The following is a 24,766-nucleotide window of genomic DNA, read 5'->3' as shown; positions in this document are numbered from 1 at the left end:
AATATTTATATGTAAGCAATGAAGAAGCTCAACCCGGTTATAGAATGATATTACATGCAAGCAACTAAACTAATATTACTAAACTCGTGATGGGCCCCAATGTAAGATCTGTATCCGAGCTCTCCACCTGCCATGCATCATTAGTGACGGAGCCAAATTTTTGAAATCTGATCAGTGTCACTTTATGTGGTAATAACTCTGCAACGCTTCAACAAATCCCAGTGATTTTGAGATTGTTTTTTCGTGACATTATACTTTATGATAATGGTAAATTTAGGTCAATATGTTTGTGTTTATTTATAAAAAAAATCTACGGTAATATTTGAGAAAAATGTAAAAAAAATTAGCAATTTTCTAAATTTGAATGATTATCCCTTTAATCCAGATGGTCATACCACAGCAAACCATTAATAAATAACATTTCCCACATGTCGGCTTTACATCAGCACCATTTGTAAAATGTTATTTTATTTTGTTAGTATTATAGGAGGTTTAAAAATGTAGCAGCAATTTTTCATTTTTTTCAAGGAAATTTACAATTTTTTTTTTTTAGGGACTTTTCCATGTTTGAAGTGACTTTAGGGGTCTCATATATTGGGAAACCCCCAAATGTGATACCATTTTAGAAACAGCACCTTCTGACATATTGAAAACTGCTGTCAGGTAGTTTATTAACTCTTTAGGTGCTTTACAGGAATTAATACAAAGTGGTATGACAGAAATGAAAATGTGTATTTTTACCACCTAAATGCCTCTAACTTCTGAACAGGTTACAACAGCTGTCAGACTGTAAAGCTGCTATTTGACCATGAATTGCCATCGCAAACATCAGGACCACACAATCATGATTTGAAGGCACCAATTGGGATAAAGAAGAAGCCCCCACACTCTGTTAACCATTTATAATGGTGTAGTCACTATTTACAGCAGCATCTAAGGTGTTAAACAGATTTGGACGGTGCAAACACTGATCATGGCTGATACAGCAAGTTGTCAGCTATAGTGTACAGCCGACAGCTGCTGGTTTGTCCCCTGTATGGGGAGGCTATTCTCTTATATCTCAGGTCAGTTAAAAGACGTATTGGCGGTCATTAAGGGGTTAAGATACCTGGAATAGATTCTTACACGATAGAAGGACCAAGAAAAAGAAAACCTGACCCCCCCCTGTGCGCGGAGCCTTCCAGAAATCCTCGTATAATCACCTTGAATACTCAGCATCTGCCCGATCTTCAGGGCAGCTCCCCGGACTTTACACAACGTGTCAACGATTCTCTCGGCATTGGCTTCATTCATGAAAGAATTCGCTTCCATCACAGTAAGATCTGGATTAAAAAATTAACAAAAAAAAAAAACAATGTGGTGTCCGCAGTTTGGGTAGAATAACGTTTCAGAAAATTTTTAAAACCTACGCATCATCCATTTATGGCGGATGTGCGTACTCGCTGTATGGAGCAGGACACTACCAACAAAAAATAAAAATAAAAAATTTCGGCTCTCAGAATATGGGGGTCTGGAGGAAAATTGTATTTTTTTTGCAAAAAATTACTTTTATAGAGTAAAGAAAAAAAGACAAGCTGTTATTAGAAATTTGGTATCATCATAAACGTAGATTTTCTAACAAAACACATTTCTCCCCCTCCGTCACACATCGGGGGCATGGAGCAGACTCAGGAGCTGAGCCCGCTCCATACGTAGCGCCGATAGTTGCTGTTCAGCTAATTAAACGCTGATGTAAAATTTCATGTCGGCATTCAAACGGTGCAACTGGATAGAGCAACCATGCTGGTGCCGGTCAGCTACGACGATGGTTCGCTTAGAGGGGGCGACAAACACTTTACGACATAATTTTTACTTTTGTTCACAAAGTAAGAAAAATAAAAGCAAACGGCTGCTTGCCCGTGTCTCACCTCCGGACTTCTTTTCTCGGCTCAAGGACTGTTTAGCCGCTTCTGTCAGTGCACCAATCCCAAGACTGACGGCCAAACCTGGAGGAGCGGTAGGTTCAGGATTAGTGATGACCGAGTGTCTTCGGCGTGCTCGAATAATATGTCCAAGTCCCCGCGGCTCCATGTCTTGCTGATATTCGACAGTCACAACAAATGCAGGGATTGTCTTGATTCTTAGGTAATCCCTGCATGTGTTGCCGCTGTCTAACAGACACGAGACCTGTAGCCGCGGGGACTCTGACATAATATTCGAGCACGCTGAAGACACTTTATTAGCACCTGAGCATGCTTAGATAACACCTAATCCGAGCACGTTCACTCATCACGATTCAGAATCAACAATAAAAATTAAAAAAATAAAATTACCCCCAAAATTTGCCATGCGGCTGATTCTAGATGCCGGCACCTTCCTCTCTCGGGCCCGTTCACTGAGCTGTGAATAAACAAAAGATATTAATGTACGTTGGGATTGTTCTTTCTTTACGCTTTAATGATCACTCATTATGTAACACTACAACTCCCATCCAGCAGCCTCTGCCGAGGAGGAGAGATGTAGTATTGTATGACTATTGGGTTGGAAAAATCAAGACTTGTGAGGGTCCGATTAGGGGATGGAGACACAGAATTTCACTTTAAGCTCTTCTGTAGCAGCCGGACCTGCGCAGTCTTCACTTCTGATAGATTGTTGTGTTCCCGTCTTCTTTTCTTGCCAAGGAGGATTTGACATGCCGGATAGAACAGAGGGCACTTGTGTTATTTAACCCCGTAGGGCACATGAACGTGCCAGTACATCGGCACTGGGGTCCGCAAATATGGACAGGACATACCAGTACATCAGCACTGGGGTCCGCAGATATAGACAGGACATACCAGTACATCAGCATTGGGGTCCGCAAACATGGACAGGACATACCAGTACATCAGCACTGGGGTCCGCAAACATGGACAGGACATACCAGTACATCAGCATTGGGGTCCGCAAACATGGACAGGACATACCAGTACATCAGCATTGGGGTCCGCAAACATGGACAGGACATACCAGTACATCAGCATTGGGGTCCGCAAACATGGACAGGACATACCAGTACATCAGCATTGGGGTCCGCAAACATGGACAGGACATACCAGTACATCAGCACTGGGGTCTGCAGATATAGACAGGACATACTAGTACATCAGCACTGGGGTCCGCAAATATGGACAGGACATACCAGTACATCAGCACTGGGGTCCGCAAACATGGACAGGACATACCAGTACATCAGCATTGGGGTCCGCAAACATGGACAGGACATACCAGTACATCAGCACTGGGGTCTGCAGATATAGACAGGACATACCAGTACATCAGCACTGGGGTCCGCAAATATGGACAGGACATACCAGTACATCAGCACTGGGGTCCGCAAACATGGACAGGACATACCAGTACATCAGCATTGGGGTCCGCAAACATGGACAGGACATACCAGTACATCAGCACTGGGGTCCGCAAACATGGACAGGACATACCAGTACATCAGCACTGGGGTCCGCAAATATGGACAGGACATACCAGTACATCAGCACTGGGGTCCGCAAACATGGACAGGACATACCAGTACATCAGCATTGGGGTCCGCAAACATGGACAGGACATACCAGTACATCAGCACTGGGGTCCGCAAACATGGACAGGACATGCCAGTACATCAGCACTGGGGTCCGCAAATATGGACAGGACATACCAGTACATCAGCACTGGGGTCCGCGGATATAGACAGGACATACCAGTACATCAGCACTGGGGTCCGCAAACATGGACAGGACATACCAGTACATCAGCACTGGGGTCTGCAGATATAGACAGGACATGCCAGTACATCAGCACTGGGGTCCGCAAATATGGACAGGACATACCAGTACATCAGCACTGGGGTCCGCAGATATAGACAGGACATACCAGTACATCAGCACTGGGGTCTGCAAACATGGACAGGACATACCAGTACATCAGCACTGGGGTCCGCAGATATAGACAGGACATACCAGTACATCAGCACTGGGGTCTGCAAACATGGACAGGACATACCAGTACATCAGCACTGGGGTCCGCGGATATAGACAGGACTCAGGAGCTGAGCTCCCTCCACCCACGGTAGATGGCGGCTATAATACACAGCATCGGTGCCTAACAGGTGCCAGTGAGCAGAGCCGTCATTACCCATTTAGATGCCGTTATCAATTTCAGACAGCGGCATTTAAACAAAAAGCTTGCCAATGCGCACGCCGCCACCCATCCATCACGGTATACAGATGGCTTACCATACCAACCGGGGGTCCGACGAGGACACTAATGGCTTGTGCTGATCCTCCTGTGCAGCCCAGCCACAGGCTGAGCCTCATAGGAGACCGAGATTTTCACTATTTGTTGCAGCATGAAAAAGAAACAACAACAAAAAAAAATGGAACAAAAAAGTCCGGTCTATTATAGTACACTGCTCAAAAAAAATAAAGGGAACACTTAACCCATACAATGCAACTCCCAGTCAGTCACACTTCTGTGAAATCAGCCTGTCCAGTTATGAAACACCAATTGTGAATAAACTTCTGGGCTATTGTGCAAATGGAACAGACAACAGGTAGAAATGATAGGCAATTAGCAAGACACACTCAATAAAGGAGTGGTTCTCCAGGGATTCAAGCTTCAAACCAGGGATTCAAGCTTCAGGAGGCTAATTTGCATATTCCAGGTGCCTTCTGGGAGAAGCGAAGTCTCCCTAAGCTAGAAGATCGTTGGGTACAGCCGGGACCAGCTGCTTCGAAAGCATCACCAAACCAGGGATTCAAGCTTCAGGAGGCTAATTTGCATATTCCAGGTGCCTTCTGGGAGAAGCGAAGTCTCCCTAAGCTAGAAGATCGTTGGGTACAGCCGGGACCAGCTGCTTCGAAAGCATCACCAAACCAGGGATTCAAGCTTCAGGAGGCTAATTTTTGCCTGTAGGACATTATTGCAAGAGAGCTTGGCTGAGTAGATTACACAAGAAGGAAAACACACAGCAAGTCAGCAGGATCTAGGAGCAACATGGCAGATGTGACAACCTACATGGTGAGCTGCAGCATGTGCTACATGTTCACAGATCGACCAGAAGAAGAATCCAATTTCACCTGTCAGAAGTGTAGACTAGTGGCCCTTTTAGAAGAAAAGGTGCGGGGTCTGGAAGAAAGAATAGCAACTTTGAAACTCATCAAAGAGAATGAAGACTTTCTAGACAGAACAGAAGCATCTCTACTGGTCACAGAAGGTGCAAAAAGTGTCAGAGAACCTCCAAAAGCAGATGAGTGGAAGCATGTGACCAAAAGAAGCAAGAAGACCATGGAGAAATCACCAACCACACAACTGAAGAACCGATATCAAATCTTTGTAGAGGATGAAGATGGCACACCTAAGAATGAAGCAATACCAGCAAGCAAAAAAGAAAAGGGCACACAGCAACAAGTGACAGCAAAAAGTACAGCCAAGAAGCAACGAAGAGTGGTGGTGGTGGGAGACTCACTACTGAGAGGCACCGAAGCAGCCATCTGCAGACCGGACATAACTGCAAGAGAAGTATGCTGCCTTCCAGGTGCGATGATCAAGGATGTGACCGATAGGATACCAAAGCTCTTCAACTCCAAGGACGTCCACCCATTTCTTCTGATACATGTTGGCACCAATGACACGGCAAGGAAGGACCTACCGACAATCTGCAAGGACTTTGAAGAGTTGGGGAAGAAAGTAAAGGAACTGGATGCACAGGTAGTTTTTTCTTCTATCCTTCCAGTAGACGGGCATGGCACCAGGAGATGGAACAGGATCCTTGATGCAAACAACTGGCTAAGACGATGGTGCAGACAACAAGGATTTGGATTCCTGGACCACGGTGTGAATTACTGGTATGATGGACTCCTCGCCAGAGACGGACTACACCTCAACAAACCTGGGAAACACACATTCGCCAGAAGACTCGCTACACTCATCAGGAGGGCGTTAAACTAGAAGAAGAGGGGACGGGAAGAAAAACATTAGACTCGAACAAAGACGACCCAGGAAAACATACTCAGAAGGGAGGTAAGAACATTTCTAAAACAATCCACAGTGAGGAGATTGGAACAAAACAAAATCCTCTAAACTGCATGCTCGCAAACGCCAGAAGCCTGACAAACAAGATGGAAGAACTAGAAGCAGAAATATCTACAGGTAACTTTGACATAGTGGGAATAACCGAGACATGGTTAGATGAAAGCTATGACTGGGCAGTTAACTTACAGGGTTACAGTCTGTTTAGAAAGGATCGTAAAAATTGGAGAGGAGGAGGGGTTTGTCTCTATGTAAAGTCTTGTCTAAAGTCCACTTTAAGGGAGGATATTAGCGAAGGGAATGAGGATGTCGAGTCCATATGGGTTGAAATTCATGGAGGGAAAAATGGTAACAAAATTCTCATTGGGGTCTGTTACAAACCCCCAAATATAACAGAAAGCATGGAAAGTCTACTTCTAAAGCAGATAGATGAAGCTGCAACCCATAATGAGGTCCTGGTTATGGGGGACTTTAACTACCCGGATATTAACTGGGAAACAGAAACCTGTGAAACCCATAAAGGCAACAGGTTTCTGCTAATAACCAAGAAAAATTATCTTTCACAATTGGTGCAGAATCCAACCAGAGGAGCAGCACTTTTAGACCTAATACTATCTAATAGACCTGACAGAATAACAAATCTGCAGGTGGTTGGGCATTTAGGAAATAGCGACCACAATATTGTGCAGTTTCACCTGTCTTTCACTAGGGGGACTTGTCAGGGAGTCACAAAAACATTGAACTTTAGGAAGGCAAAGTTTGAACAGCTTAGAGATGCCCTTAATCTGGTAGACTGGGACAATATCCTCAGAAATGAGAATACAGATAATAAATGGGAAATGTTTAAGAACATCCTAAATAGGCAGTGTAAGCGGTTTATACCTTGTGGGAATAAAAGGACTAGAAATAGGAAAAACCCAATGTGGCTAAACAAAGAAGTAAGACAGGCAATTAACAGTAAAAAGAAAGCATTTGCACTACTAAAGCAGGATGGCACCATTGAAGCTCTAAAAAACTATAGGGAGAAAAATACTTTATCTAAAAAACTAATTAAAGCTGCCAAAAAGGAAACAGAGAAGCACATTGCTAAGGAGAGTAAAACTAATCCCAAACTGTTCTTCAACTATATCAATAGTAAAAGAATAAAAACTGAAAATGTAGGCCCCTTAAAAAATAGTGAGGAAAGAATGGTTGTAGATGACGAGGAAAAAGCTAACATATTAAACACCTTCTTCTCCACGGTATTCACGGTGGAAAATGAAATGCTAGGTGAAATCCCAAGAAACAATGAAAACCCTATATTAAGGGTCACCAATCTAACCCAAGAAGAGGTGCGAAACCGGCTAAATAAGATTAAAATAGATAAATCTCCGGGTCCGGATGGCATACACCCACGAGTACTAAGAGAACTAAGTAATGTAATAGATAAACCATTATTTCTTATGTTTAGTGACTCTATAGCGACAGGGTCTGTTCCGCAGGACTGGCGCATAGCAAATGTGGTGCCAATATTCAAAAAGGGCTCTAAAAGTGAACCTGGAAATTATAGGCCAGTAAGTCTAACCTCTATTGTTGGTAAAATATTTGAAGGGTTTCTGAGGGATGTTATTCTGGATTATCTCAATGAGAATAACTGTTTAACTCCATATCAGCATGGGTTTATGAGAAATCGCTCCTGTCAAACCAATCTAATCAGTTTTTATGAAGAGGTAAGCTATAGGCTGGACCACGGTGAGTCATTGGACGTGGTATATCTCGATTTTTCCAAAGCGTTTGATACCGTGCCGCACAAGAGGTTGGTACACAAAATGAGAATGCTTGGTCTGGGGGAAAATGTGTGTAAATGGGTTAGTAACTGGCTTAGTGATAGAAAGCAGAGGGTGGTTATAAATGGTATAGTCTCTAACTGGGTCGCTGTGACCAGTGGGGTACCGCAGGGGTCAGTATTGGGACCTGTTCTCTTCAACATATTCATTAATGATCTGGTAGAAGGTTTACACAGTAAAATATCGATATTTGCAGATGATACAAAACTATGTAAAGCAGTTAATACAAGAGAAGATAGTATTCTGCTACAGATGGATCTGGATAAGCTGGAAACTTGGGCTGAAAGGTGGCAGATGAGGTTTAACAATGATAAATGTAAGGTTATACACATGGGAAGAAGGAATCAATGTCACCATTACACACTGAACGGGAAACCACTGGGTAAATCTGACAGGGAGAAGGACTTGGGGATCCTAGTTAATGATAAACTTACCTGGAGCAGCCAGTGCCAGGCAGCAGCTGCCAAGGCAAACAGGATCATGGGGTGCATTAAAAGAGGTCTGGATACACATGATGAGAGCATTATACTGCCTCTGTACAAATCCCTAGTTAGACCGCACATGGAGTACTGTGTCCAGTTTTGGGCACCGGTGCTCAGGAAGGATATAATGGAACTAGAGAGAGTACAAAGGAGGGCAACAAAATTAATAAAGGGGATGGGAGAACTACAATACCCAGATAGATTAGCGAAATTAGGATTATTTAGTCTAGAAAAAAGACGACTGAGGGGCGATCTAATAACCATGTATAAGTATATAAGGGGACAATACAAATATCTCGCTGAGGATCTGTTTATACCAAGGAAGGTGACGGGCACAAGGGGGCATTCTTTGCGTCTGGAGGAGAGAAGGTTTTTCCACCAACATAGAAGAGGATTCTTTACTGTTAGGGCAGTGAGAATCTGGAATTGCTTGCCTGAGGAGGTGGTGATGGCGAACTCAGTCGAGGGGTTCAAGAGAGGCCTGGATGTCTTCCTGGAGCAGAACAATATTGTATCATACAATTATTAGGTTCTGTAGAAGGACGTAGATCTGGGTATTTATTATGATGGAATATAGGCTGAACTGGATGGACAAATGTCTTTTTTCGGCCTTACTAACTATGTTACTATGTTACTATGTTCTGCAGGGGGTGACCACAGACCGTTTCTCTGTCCTAATCCTTTTTGGCTGTTTTGGTCACTTTTGCATTTTGTCATTGCTCTTACCCCAAGAGGTACAGTACAGTAGCATGAGGCAGTGTCTACAACCCACAGAAGTTGCTCAGGTAATGCAGCTCATCCAGGATGGCACATCAATGAGAGCTGTGGCAAGAAGGATAGCTGTGTCTGTCAGCGTAGTGTCCAGAGCATGGAGCAGATACCAGGAGACAGGCCAACACACCAAGAGATGTGGAGGGGGCCGTAGGAGGGTAACAACCCAGCAGCAGAACCGCTACCTCCTCTTTTGTGCAAGGAGGAACAGGAGGAGCACTGCCAGAGCCCTGCAAAATGACCCCCAGCAGGCCACAAATGTGCATGTGTCTACGCAAACGGTTAGAAACCGACTCCATGAGGATGGTATGAGGGCCCGATCTCCACAAGTGGGTGTTGATCATTTTTATCTTTTATTGCTTTCAACGCATTCCACTATGTAATGAGTAAAGATTTGCAACTGGAATATTTAATTTAGTGGTATCTAGTATGTGGGATTTTAGTGTTCCCTTTATTTTTTTATGTGCATTTTATAAAATGAATTAAATGTACGGTAAATTCTGTAAAGGGAAAAAAAAAAGTAATAAAGTGCCAGAATTGCCACATATCCTTAAAAATCATTAAAATATTGTATTTACCCCAAAATGGTATTAAAAAAAAAAAACCCCAAAAAAACAAGCCCTCAACATGCTCAAAAAAATATTACAGGTCTCAAAAAGTTTTTTTTGTTTTTTAAATGCTTAAATCTTTATTCACTGTAAATTTTTTAAATATACTGTATATACAGTATATTAACAATAGTAATAATAATCTATGCAAGTTTAGAACAGTTGCAATCATACCAACCCGGGGGATCCTGTTGTCAGGTCATTTTTACCATTGGAAAAAAAAAAAAAATTCCCAAGAACAATTACTTTCCCCCCACCATTTCATTCCCTTCGGATTTTTTTTTTCCTGTTTTTTATTACAGTAACTTTTAAAAGGTAAAATGAGTAGTTCAGTCTAAACTACAACTCGTCCCGCAAAGTAGCCATACGAATATTGTCTGTTGATAGAAAAATATGTTATGGCTCTTGGAGAAAAAAAAAATAAAAAAAATTACCTGGTCTTTAATGAGTTAATGGCCTACATTAGACTGGTTTTAGGTGAGTTACTGCCGAGTGTCAGTCTGATCGTGGGGTTAATCATCATCCTTACAGCTGCCCATAAAATCCGACATGGAGATCCGGACGTTCCGTGCAGACGATGTCGTAGATCTGGCCGCGCATCTGATCCATTACTGACCTCCTCAATGTCGGCGCTCTAACCTTCCATCACTATAGGACACGTCTCGGAAGCTCGGGGGAAATCACCGTCTCCACTACGTGGCCCCCATTATATCCGTGGATCTGATCCATTACTGACCTCCTCAATGTCGGCGCTCTAACCTTCCATCACTATAGGACACGTCTCGGAAGGTCGGGGGAAATCACCGTCTCCACTACGTGGCCCCCATTATATCCGTGGATCTGATCCATTACTGACCTCCTCAATGTCGGCGCTCTAACCTTCCATCACTATAGGACACGTCTCGGAAGCTCGGGGGAAACCACCGCCTCCACTACGTGGCCCCCATTATATCCGTGGATTCCCCAGCCATAGAGCATTGAATTCTTCGCAGTTACTGGTTAGTCCTGGCGATGAGGAGTAACGTAAAGCTGCCGGACAACCCGCCCCCGTAGTCTAGAAACAGAGGCCGACTTCCGACTTTATTTCTCAGCCCGTCACTTGGGCGTCTGGATTGTAAATGGAAATGTTATGGACGCCATGCGCACACTGAACGACACCAGACAATTCACCGCACAATTACTTTATTGTCAGCACGTCCGCGATAACAATAATGGCTAATGCCTGCAAGGAAGAACTACAAGTCCCAAAAGGCAAAATCATCCGCACACAAAACATGGGGGAATCGCACACAACAGCATAAGTTGATTGCACACGTCCTGCCCCATAGAGCTTACACTCTAAACTTCTGATGGGCTTTACATTTAGAAAATGTTTTTCCCTTAGCGAGTACAAAATTCTGTTGGCTTAATTTATTTTTAAAGCCGTCAGATCCTTTTCTGATACAAAGCTCCAAATCCTCAGCACTGACCAATGTATGTTACCTATTCACCACTAGGGGGAGCTTTATGACTACACAGAACTTAAAGGAGTTTTCCAATTTCAGGATAGCCCTGTCCCAGGGTGCAGTTCAATTTAAACAAAAAAAAGAAAAAAACCAACAAGTAGCAAAATTGCGCTATATTCACCCTCCCCAGGTCCAGAGCACAGTCTCTGCCGCTACTCCTGGAGTCCGTTATGGTCCACAACGCTGCAGTCAATGAATGCGCTTATCAGCTCTGCATGGGTTAACGCCACGAGCTGCTGAGCTCACCGATTAGCTGCAGGGTTGTCAACATGACGTCAGGAGTTTTCCAAAAGCCAGAAAGCACCTCCTTTTAGTGGTCGTTGCAAACAGACATATTTTTCTTTTTACCATTTAAAAGAGATTGTCTGCATAGAGTTGAATAGGTGCTTTTATTATTTTATTATTGCTCTTAGCAGTTTTGCTTTAAATTTAAATCCTAGACGACGTCCCTTTAAATGCGCTGTCACCAGATTTCACAACACATTGTATAAACTGGTATATAGATCTTGTTCCTGATGAGGCTGGTGTACTGACAGTGAAGAAATTCTATGTCAGAATGGTTGTGAAAAAACAGTTGTGAAAGTGTAAACTGAATCTCCGTCCCCCTAACCTGATTGACAGCTCCTCAGCGTCCCTCCTCCCTGCTGTGATCTCACACTGCTCAGCACAAGCTGCCGCTGTCACTCAGGCTGGATACATTGATGAGATCTTTCACTCTGGACTCAAAAAAAAAAAAAACCCTCATATTATTACCAGGTAATACATAGCCATTCTGAAATGGATTTTCACAGCAAGTACACTAGCCTCATCAGGTCCTACTTAATTAACTGTGACCATTTTAAAAGGGATTTGGAGCTCCACAGTAGAAAAAAAATGAGTGCAGAATGGCGGAAATTAAAACTAAGAGGAGAAAAGTTATAAGTGAGACCAAGCAGGATCAGACACAGATTTTGACAGCTTGATATTTATTATAAGCTGTCCCCCACCTTCTGCCGCTTGTTTCTCCCATGATCCTCTGCTCCGCCGTGTTGCTTCGCCTCCCTCGCTCTCTGGAGCTCATCGGCCGTTAACCCTCTGATGGTGCTGTATGTTCGCACCTGCCCCATGCCAGTCACGCTCGGGCCCTTCTTCTCCCATCCTGCAGGGTTCGGCTGGGAAGATGGCGCCTCTTCAGCAGGGGGTAAATCTGACATCACACTCCAAGACTCGGCATTGAAATCTGAAGATGGCGGGCGCTCCCTGGAATCAGTCTTGTTAACCTAAAATGACAAAAGGGGCAATAAATGAAAAGGGGTATTGCCGTTTCTAAAAACTCCTATCCCACCCCCGACTACAGTTTTGTTTTTATTAGAAATGATCCGGGCCTTAATCACCCTCCCCGGGTCCACACCGCTGCTGCAACGTCGACAGCACTGCAGCCAATGAGTTCAACGACCCATGACGGCAGAACTGCTGAGAGCATTGATTGGCTGCAGTGCTGTCACTAGAACGTCAGCGCTGCAGACAAAACCAGCGGGACATCCCGCTACCGATGTGCGGCCCTTCCTCCGGTAGTCATGGCGGATGTAAAAAGCAAAAGTATATGGCGGCACTATTCACTTACCTGTAGGTTAGTGAACGCCGCGCTCACACAACGCTCCGCCGCGGACTGCAGAGACCGAATCCCGCTTCCTAATGTGGAGGTAGCGGAGGCCACACGTAGCTCTTCACAGCCCATCTTCACCACCGCCTGCGCCACGCGAGACCCTCCCTGCAGCACCAAGACCACCTCGCTCCACATCCTAGCTCTGCAATGCAAAGATAAAACAGGGCTCAGGACAAAGTCTCAATATTCCCACAACTACACAATACGGGATCACGTGCTCGGATCTTACAAGAAGCTGCGAAAGTCAAAAGAGCCATAAATGTCTGAAAGAAAGGCCGAGTGTGCACGTTATAAGGCCGCGCTATAGGGTAATGGCCCTTTAAATCACTCTGGCTTCAGTGTCCCGGTTAGATCTCCTTGCTATATGTTACACACTTTCACAAAGTTCTGTGGCCCCATCATGCATGGAATTGGTGGGGGTTCCAGGGGCTCACAGAGCCTAGCAATGATATTAGTATACAAAAGAAGGGCAATAACCCTTCATAGGGCACTTCAAGAAAAAAAAAATTTTTTTTATATATATATATATATATATATATATATATATATATATATACATACATACATACATACATACATACATACATACATACATACATACATACATACATACATACATACATACATACATACATACATACATACATACACACACACACAGATGGACAATCCCTTTAACTCACATATAAAAACATTCTATTAGAAAGAGCGCCACCCCTGACCATGGGTTGTGTCTGTTATTGCAGCTCAGCCCCATTGAAGTGAATGTGGAACTGTAAGGAGTCAGTACCGCACAGACTCACACAACTCATTGGGTTATAAAAGATGGAAGACATGTTTTTTTTTTTCTAATCCTCGACAATCCCTTTAAATTCAAGAAACGCTTGACATTTGTATAATGGAGGATGTGTGGGTCCCCTACATCAGTTGAGGCTGTGTGCCCCTCCAGTAGTCAGAGAAGCGACTCTCACATCTGGTCGTTAAAAGCGGTTTCCAAGATTAGAAGAAACATGGCTGCTTTCTTGCAGAAGCGGCGCCACCTCGGACCATTGGTGGTGTGCGGTATTGCAACAGAGCTGCATTTGCTTCAATGGGGTTGGGAAATAATTCCAGAGAAACCCCTGGTCAGGGGGTGATGATATTTTTAAAACACCCGAGCAACAGCAGCCCACCCACTACACCTCTCCCACCCCCCTAAAGGAGAGGCGCATAGAGGCAGACGACCACTCACAATGATGCTCGTCAGATCTGGCACGGTCTGGTGACCCTGGACAGTATTCTGTGGCCCCTGCAAACCGCATTGTACCGGCCTGAATCCCCAGCTCTTCAGTTAATTAGCTGGTGTGGCGTAACCCGGCTAGTCAAAAGAGGACCCGGTGCCACAGGACTCCCGACCAGGGGCCACAGGGCTCCCGACCAGGGGCCACAGAACACTCACCCGGCTGCGGGATCAAGGTCCCGTCAACTTTATCTGCAGTGTGATACATGGCACCACACGAGTCTACACATTTCTCACCTTTGTTTCTTTCCAAGTTCTTCTATTCAAGGTAACTCTGTTGTTAAGAAGAAATAAAAATTATTTAATGGGTTCAAAACACATTTTAGTTTCCATAATTTGGCTGATCTCCACAATGTGGTGGAGGGAGAAAGCATTTATGGTCTCATGGAGGGCAGAGTGTTGTAGAAAAGGAGGAAAGAGCATCCTGGTTCTCTTCCTATCTTTCTGACCGCTCCGTCAGTGTTCTGTTCTCTGGCTCCACTTCATCTCCTCTTCCTCTCACTGTTGGGGTACCTCAGGGCTCAGTCCTTGGCCCCCTTCTCTTCTCCCTCTACACAGCCCCAATTGGACAGACCATCAGCAGATTTGGCTTTCAGTACCATCTTTATGCCGATGACACACAACTATACACGTCATCCCCTGACCTTACCCCCGCTGTACTACAGAACGCCACTGACTGTCTGTCCGCAGTCTCCAACATCATGTCCGCTCTCTATCTGAAACTCAACCTCTCCAAAACTGAACTTCTTCTGCTCCCGCCTTCTACTAACCTCCCTAAATCTGACATTTCCCTCTCCGTGGGTGGCACCATAATAACACCCCGGCAGTAGGCGCGCTGTCTGGGTGTTATGTTTGACTCCGATCTCTCCTTCACCTCCCATATACAATCTCTTGCCCGCTCGTGCCGCTTACACCTAAAGAACATCTCTAGAATCCGCCCTTTTCTCACCATGGAGACAACAAAAACCCTCACTGTTGCCCGAATCCACTCCCGCCTGGACTACTGTAACGCTCTACTAATTGGCCTCCCCCTCACGCGACTTTCCCCTCTCCAGTCTATCCTTAATGCAGCAGCCAGGGTTGTCCATCTAGCTAATCGTTACTCAGATGCATCCGCTCTTCGCCAGTCGTTACACTGGCTACCCATTCATTACAGGATACAATTCAAAGTACTTGTTCTCACCCACAAAGCTCTCCACAGTGCGGCACCCCCTTACATCTCCTCCCTCATTTCTGTCTATCGGCCTAGCCAACCGCTGCGCTCTGCAAATGACTTCCGACTAACCTCTGCACTAATCCGTACCTCCCACTCCCGACTCCAAGACTTCTCCCGTGCTGCGCCAATCCTCTGGAATGCTCTACCCCAAGATATTAGGACCATCCACAACTTGCATAGTTTTAGGCGCTCGCTCAAAACACATTTGTTCAGAGCGGCCTGTCTCGTTCAGCAATCAAAGTCATTTTATATTTGTGTGTGTGTAGCCCATTCACTATCTCCATCTATCCCCCACCCCCTGAAGATGGCTGGACCATCATTGTAAATACATCATTGTAAATACACACCTGTACTTTGTATCTCCCCCACCTCATTGTAGATTGTAAGATCTCACGAGCAGGGGCGTCTTATTTTGCTTTATTGTATTATTAACGTTGTTACTTATGACTGTTGTGTTTGAAACTGTTAAACTGTAAAGCGCTGCGGAATATGTTGGCGCTATATAAATAAAGATTATTATTATTATGAAGAGCAGGTAAGTGCAGGATAGAAGCAGAAACATTCAGTCTGTGAGGAGGATTAATGTTCCCATTCACTGACAGCAATCAGTGTAATGGAAGCTCCAACGGATGTTACATCACAAGTACGCCGAGCTGACTCCTCACCAGAGACCAGGGCCGCCACCACAGCCGCAATAGCTGCCCAAACATGGGGAACAACTCACCTCTATCTTCCATGCACTCACTGAGAATCACTTGCCGCCATTTTTGATAAGGGCAACAGTCGCGCTCACCAAACCCCCGCTGCACCGGAGGCGCCTATAATCACCGGGGACTAGAGTGGAACCTGCGGCGTGCCGTACCCGAGTGCCGGGAATGAGACTGAACCCCAGGGCGCTGTACTCTTAACAACCAATCAGCGCTGTACGTTACAGCGGCCCAATCACAGCGCTGGAGTCATCTGAATATGCCTTGGTGAGAAATGACAAAATAGATGTGATTGGCTGTGTCTGCCGATGTCAGTTTGAAGGTTATGAGCCAGCGAGACTTGAATGCCGAAGGGGTCACGTGATGCAGAGCGACCTCGTGATGGTGAAGGCTCCTCAGTACATGTACTCACAGCCTCACACTAGTTGCGTTTTGCTTGAGCTTTCTTTATCCGTACTGTCATTTTGTCTGTCTAAAACCTGCATAAATAACTCCTTCAGGAAAAAAAAATATATACGTATATAATATGGCCTCTTTTTTTTTATACGTGAGCTTTTTCCCCCACTTCATTTGTTTCAGAAACGTCTCGAAGAACTGACATTTTGCTTCTGTTTCCATATAGAAATGCCCCCAGGCAGGATATAAACAGCACCACGTTCACACTAGGCGTCTTTTTTCCAGTGAAATGAATATATAGTTTATTTCATGTGGATTTTGTAGCAGAATCCACTGAAAAAATCTCCATCCCTGGAATCAGGGTCTCTGCCCCTCCATTGTGACGCTCTCTGCTGACAGATTCCCGTAAGTCCTTCCAGCAGTCCTACGTTGGGCGCCTACGTGGGGCGCCGTGCCCGATCACCGCCAATGACCATATCCTCTGCTTTTTTTTCCCGCCAGCGTCTTCTTCACATCGCCTGCACGGCCTTTATCTGCTGCCGGGAAGTGACCAGTTATCGGTGGCGGACTGTGGGGATGTCGCTATGATCGGCGACTGTCGGGCAGATAAGTAATATTACGCCTGATTACGGGTTATATGGCTCTCGTGCTCCTCGCAGGGCTGACGCTTCCCTTGTGTCACCAATGCTGTGAGTAAGAGGAAGTGCGAGCTGCGGCTTGTCCGGCCGTGTCAAATGCCATTAATGGCTCCTGTGGCCGCAGATCTGACGGCAGATGGTGGTCTACATGATCAGCTACGTACAGGTCAGATGCCTACGTTCCCTCCACGCCGGGGATATGAATCATGGCGACCGTGGAGGTACGGACCCTTATATCCTACCTGGTACGGACAAGTGTGAAGTGACGGCTCAGGGACGAGGCATTTCCTGAGAAGACCTAAAAGGGAAATGAAGACCTAGATACAAATGTCAGGGGAGTCATTATTTGGGGGCAGAAGTATTCCGTGCAAAAATTGCAAAACATTCAGATTATTTTTCTGCTGCAATCAAAGTTTACAAGTATTTGACACCGTAAAGTAGAAACCTTCCTACTGGGCTTCCAATGGTAACATCTTGTATCACTGGTGGACAGTGGCGTAACTAGCGTCCGATGGGCCCCAGTGCAAAATTTTAACCTGGATCCCCACCTGCATGTTGGTCAGATGCATGGGCCCTTGCAGTGTTCTAGATCCTGTAAAGACAAACGTGTACCTCCCCCATGTAAAAATGTCTCCATCCTAGTATAATGCCCCCATCCTGATATAATGCCCCCATCCTGGTATAATGCCGACATCCTGGTATGATGCCCCCATCCTGGTATAATGCCCCATCCTGGTATAATGCACACATCCTGGTATAATGCCCCCATCCTGGTATAATGCCCCCATCCTGGTATAATGCCCACATCCTGGTATAATGCCCACATCCTGGTATAATGATCACATCCTGGTATAATGCCCACATCCTGGTATAATGCCCCCATCCTGGTATGCCCCCATCCTGGTATAATGCCCCCATCCTGTTATAATGCCTGTTATGATCAGGTGGCCTTGGAGCAGCATGAAATGACCTTCGCTGGAGCAGTGGTAACTATACTGACCGCAAACCCTGATCCTATCACCGCACCTAGAAGTAGCCGTGGGGTGTGCCTAACCAGACCTAGACACCTCGACACAGCCGGAGAACTAAATATCCCTAAAGATGGAAATAGGAAAACTCTCTTGCCTCAGAGTAGACCCCCAAAGGATAGGCAGCCCCCCACAAATAATGACTGTGAGTAGGAGAGGAAAAGACACACGCAGACTGAAAACAGGGATAAGCAAAGGAGGCCACTTCTACCTAGATAGGAAAGGAAAGTACAGGATACTATGCGATCAGCATAAAACACTACAAAATATCCACAGCCGAAAAATACAAAAACTCCACCACCTAACTAAAGATGTGGAGAGTATATCTGCGACTCCAGCGAGTCCAACTAGACTGAGAAAAACATCAGGCACAGTATAGCATGAACAAAATAGAAACAAGATAGCACAGAAAATAAACACACAGCAGTGTGTCTAAAACAAAATGAAGCAAACACTTATCTTTGCTGAAATGGCAGCAAGCAGGAGAGGCCAGGCAGGACCAACACTTCCAAAGTAACGTTGACAACTGGCAGGGACTAAAGAGTCCTGCAAAGCTAAATACCCCAGTCAGCTTTGCAATTAGCAGATACACCTGTCCAATCATGCAGTCCAGGCACAACTGCATTACCCTCTACAACCACCGGAGGGAGCCCAAAAGCAGAATTCACAACAAATGCCCCATCCTGGTATAATGCCCACATCCTGGTATAATGCCCACATCCTGGTATAATGCCCCCATCCTGGTATAATTCCCCATCCTGGTATAATTCCCCCATCCTGGTATAATGCCCCTATCCTGGTATAATGCCCCATCCTGGTATAATGCCCACATCCTGGTATAATGCCCCATCCTGGTATAATGCCCACATCCTGGTATAATGCCCCATCCTGGTATAATGCCCCATCCTGGTATAATGCCCACATCCTGGTATAATGCCCCATCCTGGTATAATGCCCCATCCTGGTATAATGCCCACATCCTGGTATAATGCCCCATCCTGGTATAATGCCCACATCCTGGTATAATGCCCCATCCTGGTATAATGCCCCAATCCTGGTATAATGTCTCCATCCCCACAGTTTTAACCCCTTCCCGACCTTTGACGCCACGTAGGCGTCATGAAAGTCGGTGCCAATCCGACCCATGACGCCTATGTGGCGTCATGGAAAGATCGCGTCCCTGCAGATCGGGTGAAAGGGTTAACTCCCATTTCACCCGATCTGCAGGGACAGGGGGAGTGGTAGTTTAGCCCAGGGGGGGTGGCTTCACCCCCCCGTGGCTACGATCGCTCTGATTGGCTGTTGAAAGTGAAACTGCCAATCAGAGCGATTTGTAATATTTCACCTATTATAACGGGTGAAATATTACAATCCAGCCATGGCCGATGCTGAAATATCATCGGCCATGGCTGGAAACACTAATGTGCCCCCACCCCACGCCACCGATCGCCCCCCCAGCCCTCCGATCTGCCCGGTACACTGCCCCGCTCACCTCCGTCCTGTGCTCCGCTCCCCCCCGTGCTCTTGTCCGCTCACCCCCGTGCTCCAATCACCCCCCCATGCTCCAATCACCCCCCCTGCACTCCGATCCACCCCCCCGGTGCTCCGTTCCACCCCCCCCGTGCTCCGTTCCACCCCCCCCCGTGCTCCGTTCCACCCTCCCCGTGCTCCGTTCCACCCCTCCCGCGCTCCGATTCACCCCCCCATGCTCCGATCCCCCCCCCCGTGCTCCCCCCCCACCCCATCATACTTACCGATCCTGCCGGGGTCCGTCCGTCTTCTCCCCGGGCGCCGCCATCTTCCAAAATGGCGGGCGCATGCGCAGTTCCAAAATGCATTTTGATCACTGAGATACAATCTATCACAGTGATCAAAATAAAAAAATAATAAATGACCCCCCCCCTTTGTCACCCCCATAGGTAGGGACAATAAAAAAATAAATAATTTTTTTTTTTCCACTAATGTTAGAATAGGGGTAGGGTTAGGGGTAGGGTTAGGGCTAGGATTAGGGGTAGGGTATTCTGGTCCTCTGCGGATTTTTCCGCTGCGGATTTGATAAATCCGCAGTGCTAAACCGCTGCGGATTTATGGCGGATTTACCGCGTTTTTTCTGCGCATTTCACTGCAGTTTTACAACTGCGATTTTCTATTGGAGCAGTTGTAAAACCGCTGCGGAATCCGCACAAAGAAGTGACATGCTGCAGAATGTAAACCGCTGCGTTTCCGTGCAGTTTTTCCGCAGCATGTGTACAGCGATTTTTGTTTCCCAATGGGTTTGCATTGAACTGTAAACTCATGGGAAACTGCTGCGGATCCGCAGCGTTTTCCGCAGCGTGTGCACATACCTTTAGAATTAGGCTATGTGCACACGGTGCGGATTTGGCTGCGGATCCGCAGCGGATTGGCCGCTGCGGATCCGCAGCAGTGTTCCATCAGGTTTACAGTACCATGTAAACCTATGGAAAACCAAATCCGCTGTGCCCATGGTGCGGAAAATACCGCGCTGAAACGCTGCGTTGTATTTTCCGCAGCATGTCAATTCTTTGTGCGGATTCCGCAGCGTTTTACACCTGTTCCTAAATAGGAATCCGCAGGTGAAATCCGCACAAAAAACACTGGAAATCCGCGGAAAATCCGCCGGTAAAACGCAGTGCCTTTTACCCGCGGATATTTCAAAAAAGATGCTGAAAAATCTCACACGAATCCGCAACGTGGGCACATAGCCTTAGGGTTAGGGTTGGAATTAAGGTTGTGATTAGGGTTATGGCTACAGTTGGGATTAGGGTTAGGGGTGTGTTGGGGTTAGTGCTGGAGGTAGAATTGAGGGGTTTCCACTGTTTAGGCACATCAGGGGTCTCCAAACGCAACATGGCGCCACCATTGATTCCAGCCAATCTCGTATTCAAAAAGTCAAATGGTGCTCCCTCAATTCCGAGCCCCGACGTGTGCCCAAACAGTGGTTTACCCCCACATATGGGGTACCAGCATACTCAGGACAAACTGCGCAACAATTACTGGGGTCCAATTTCTCCTGTTACCCTTGTGAAAATAAAAAAATGCTTGCTAAAACATCATTTTTGAGGAAAGAAAACGTATTTATTATTTTCACGGTTCTGCATTATAAACTTCTATGAAGCACTTGGGGGTTCAAAGTGCTCACCACACATCTAGATAAGTTCCTTTCGGGGTCTAGTTTCTAAAATGGGGTCACTTGTGGGGGGTTTCTACTGTTTAGGCACATCAGGGGTCTGCAAACGCAACGTGACGCCCGCAGAGCATTCCATCAAAGTCTGCATTTCAAAACGTCACTACTTCAATTCCGAGCCCCGGCATGTGCCCAAACAGTGGTTTACCCCCACATATGGGGTATCAGCGTACTCAGGACAAACTGCGCAACAATTACTGGGGTCCAATTTCTCCTGTAACCCTTGGGAAAATTAAAAAATTCTGGGCTAAATCATTATTTTTGAGGAAAGAAAACGTATTTATTATTTTCACGGCTCTGCATTATAAACTTCTGTGAAGCACTTGGGGGTTCAAAGTGCTCACCACACATCTAGATAAGTTCCTTTCGGGGTCTAGTTTCCAAAATGGGGTCACTTGTGGGGGGTTTCTACTGTTTAGCCACATCAGGGGCTCTGCAAACGCAACGTGACGCCCACAGAGCATTCCATCAAAGGCTGCATTTCAAAACGTCACTACTTCACTTCCGAGCCCCGGCATGTGCCCAAACAGTGATTTACCCCCACATATGGGGTATCACCGTACTCAGGAGAAACTGGACAACAACTTTTGGGGTCAAATTTCTGCTGTTACCTTTGGGAAAATAAAAAATTGCAGGCTAAAAGATCATTTTTGAGAAAATAATTTTTTTATTTTCATGGCTCTGCGTTATAAACTTCTGTGAAGCACTTGGGGGTTCAAAGTCCTCACCACACATCTAGATTAGTTCCTTTGGGGGTTTAGTTTCCAAAATGGGGTCATTTCTGGGGGATCTCCAATGTTTAGGCACACAGGGGCTCTCCAAACGTGACATGGTGTCCGCTAATGATTGGAGCTAATTTTCCATTTAAAAAGCCAAATGGCGTGCCTTCCCTTCCGAGTCCTGCCGTGCGCCTAAACAGTGGTTTACCCCCACATATGGGGTATCAGCGTACTCAGGACAAAATGGACAACAACATTTGGGGTCCAATTTCTCCTATTACCCTTGGCAAAATAGGAAATTCCAGGCTAAAAAATCATTTTTGAGGAAAGAAAAATTATTTTTTATTTTCATGGCTCTGCGTTATAAACTTCTGTGAAGCACCTGGGGGTTTAAAGTGCTCAATATGCATCTAGATAAGTTCCTTGGGGGGTCTAGTTTCCAAAATGGGGTCACTTGTGGGGGATCTCCAATGTTTAGGCACATCAGGGGCTCTCCAAACGCGACATGGTGTCCGCTAACAATTGGAGCTAATTTTCCATTCAAAAAGTCAAATGGCACGCCTTCCCTTCCGAGCCCTGCCGAGTGCCCAAACAGTGGTTTACCCCCACATATGAGGTATCGGCGTACTAGGGAGAAATTGCCCAACAAATTTTATGATCCATTTTATCCTATTGCCCATGTGAAAATGAAAAAATTGAGGCGAAAAGAATTTTTTGTATGAAAAAAAAGTACTTTTTCATTTTTACAGATCAATTTGTGAAGCACCTGAGGGTTTAAAGTGCTCACTAGGCATCTAGATAAGTTCCTTGGGGGGTCTAGTTTCCAAAATGGGGTCACTTGTGGGGGAGCGCCAATGTTTAGGCACACGGGGGCTCTCCAAACGTGACATGGTGTCCGCTAACGATGGAGATAATTTTTCATTCAAAAAGTCAAATGGCGCTCCTTCCCTTCCGAGCCTTACCATGTGCCCAAACAGTGGTTTACCCCCACATATGAGGTATCGGCGTACTCAGGAGAAATTGCCCAACAAATTTTAGGATTCATTTTATCCTGTTGTCCATGTGAAAATGAAAAAATTGAGGCTAAAAGAATTTTTTTGTGAAATAAAAGTACTTTTTCATTTTTACGGATCAATTTGTGAAGCACCTGGGGGTTCAAAGTGCTCACTATGCATCTAGATAAGTTCCTTGGGGCGTCTGGTTTCCAAAATGGGGTCACTTGTGGGGGAGCTCCAATTTTTAGGCACACGGGGGCTCTCCAAATGTGACATGGTGTCCGCTAAAGAGTGCAGCCAATTTTTTATTCAAAAAGTCAAATGGCGCTCCTTCCCTTCCAAGCCCTGCCGTGCGTCCAAACAGTGGTTTACCCCCACATATGAGGTATCAGCGTACTCAGGACAAATTGGACAACAACTTTCGTGGTTCAGTTTCTCCTTTTACCATTGGGAAAATAAAAAAATTGTTGCTAAAAGATAATTTTTGTGACTAAAAAGTTAAATGTTCATTTTTTCCTTCCATGTTGCTTCTGCTGCTGTGAAGCACCTGAAGGGTTAATAAACTTCTTGAATGTGGTTTTGTGCACCTTGAGGGGTGCAGTTTTTAGAATGGTGTCACTTTTGGGTATTTTCAGCCATATAGACCCCTCAAACTGACTTCAAATGTGAGGTGGTCCCTAAAAAAATGGTTTTGTAAATTTCGTTGTAAAAATGAGAAATCGCTGGTCAAATTTTAACCCTTATAACTTCCTAGCAAAAAAAAATGTTGTTTCCAAAATTGTGCTGATGTAAAGTATACATGTGGGAAATGTTATTTATTAACTATTTTGTGTCACATAACTCTCTAGTTTAACAGAATAAAAATTCCGTTTTTATCACAAATAAACGCATAATTTATTGACCTAAATTTACCACTAACATGAAGCCCAATATGTCACGAAAAAACATTCTCAGAACCGCTAGGATCCGTTGAAGCGTTCCTGAGTTATTACCTCATATAGGGACACTGGTCAGAATTGCAAAAAACGGCCAGGTCATTAAGGTCAAAATAGGCTGGGTCATGAAGGGGTTAAGCGTGCCCTAAAAACGCATTTGTTCAGACTGGCCTATTGCCTCAACGCATTAACCTAACTATCCCTGTGTGGCCCATTCACAAAAAAACCCCCAAAAATTTAAACCATAATCAGGTTCCTCGCATCATGTTCTCATACACTTTATGCAGTATTAGCCCTCTGTGTCTGTACTGCTACATACTTAGGCAGATAACTGGTTCATGCAGCTTTACATGAACACCCGAGCCTTACACTATGGCTGGTCCGAATAACTAGAGCAATTGTTACCATCCACCTCTCGTGTCTCCCCTTTTCCCCATAGTTTGTAAGCTTGCGAGCAGGGCCCTCATTCCTCCTGGTATCTATTTTGAACTGTGATTTCTGTTATGCTGTAATGTCTATTGTCTGTACAAGTCCCCTCTATAATTTGTAAAAGGCTGCGGAATATATTGGCGCTATATAAATAAAATTATTATTATGGTATAATTTCTACATACAGGTATAATGTCTCCACCATATTGGTATGATGCCCCATCCTGGTATAATATCCCCATGCCAGTATAATGTCCACCATCGTGGTATACTACCCCCATGCTGGTATAATGTTTTCATCCTGGTATAATGTCCCCCATACTGGTATAATGTC

The 24,766-nt window shown here is 45.3% G+C and overlaps 1 protein-coding gene across 1 annotated transcript in view; it reads right to left on the bottom strand.

The window, feature by feature from the left end:
• The window catches only part of COQ8B (coenzyme Q8B), a 50,703-nt gene extending 34,325 nt beyond the window's left edge, over positions 1-16,378 (bottom strand). The window contains exons 1-7 of the mRNA XM_069746747.1: positions 16,105-16,378; positions 14,402-14,438; positions 12,844-13,027; positions 12,227-12,499; positions 2,313-2,379; positions 1,908-1,985; positions 1,203-1,322 (exon numbers count right to left, since the gene is read on the bottom strand). Of these exons, the coding sequence (XP_069602848.1) occupies positions 1,203-1,322; positions 1,908-1,985; positions 2,313-2,379; positions 12,227-12,499; positions 12,844-13,020 (715 nt within the window). The 5' untranslated portion in view covers positions 13,021-13,027; positions 14,402-14,438; positions 16,105-16,378. The remainder of the gene's footprint in view (positions 1-1,202; positions 1,323-1,907; positions 1,986-2,312; positions 2,380-12,226; positions 12,500-12,843; positions 13,028-14,401; positions 14,439-16,104) is intronic.
• Between the last annotated feature and the right edge of the window lie 8,388 nt (positions 16,379-24,766).

The sequence above is a fragment of the Ranitomeya imitator genome, chromosome 2 (genome assembly GCF_032444005.1).
Source record: "Ranitomeya imitator isolate aRanImi1 chromosome 2, aRanImi1.pri, whole genome shotgun sequence".
Taxonomy (NCBI): Eukaryota; Metazoa; Chordata; class Amphibia; order Anura; family Dendrobatidae; genus Ranitomeya; species Ranitomeya imitator.
This window is presented reverse-complemented; position numbering and strand designations above follow the sequence as displayed.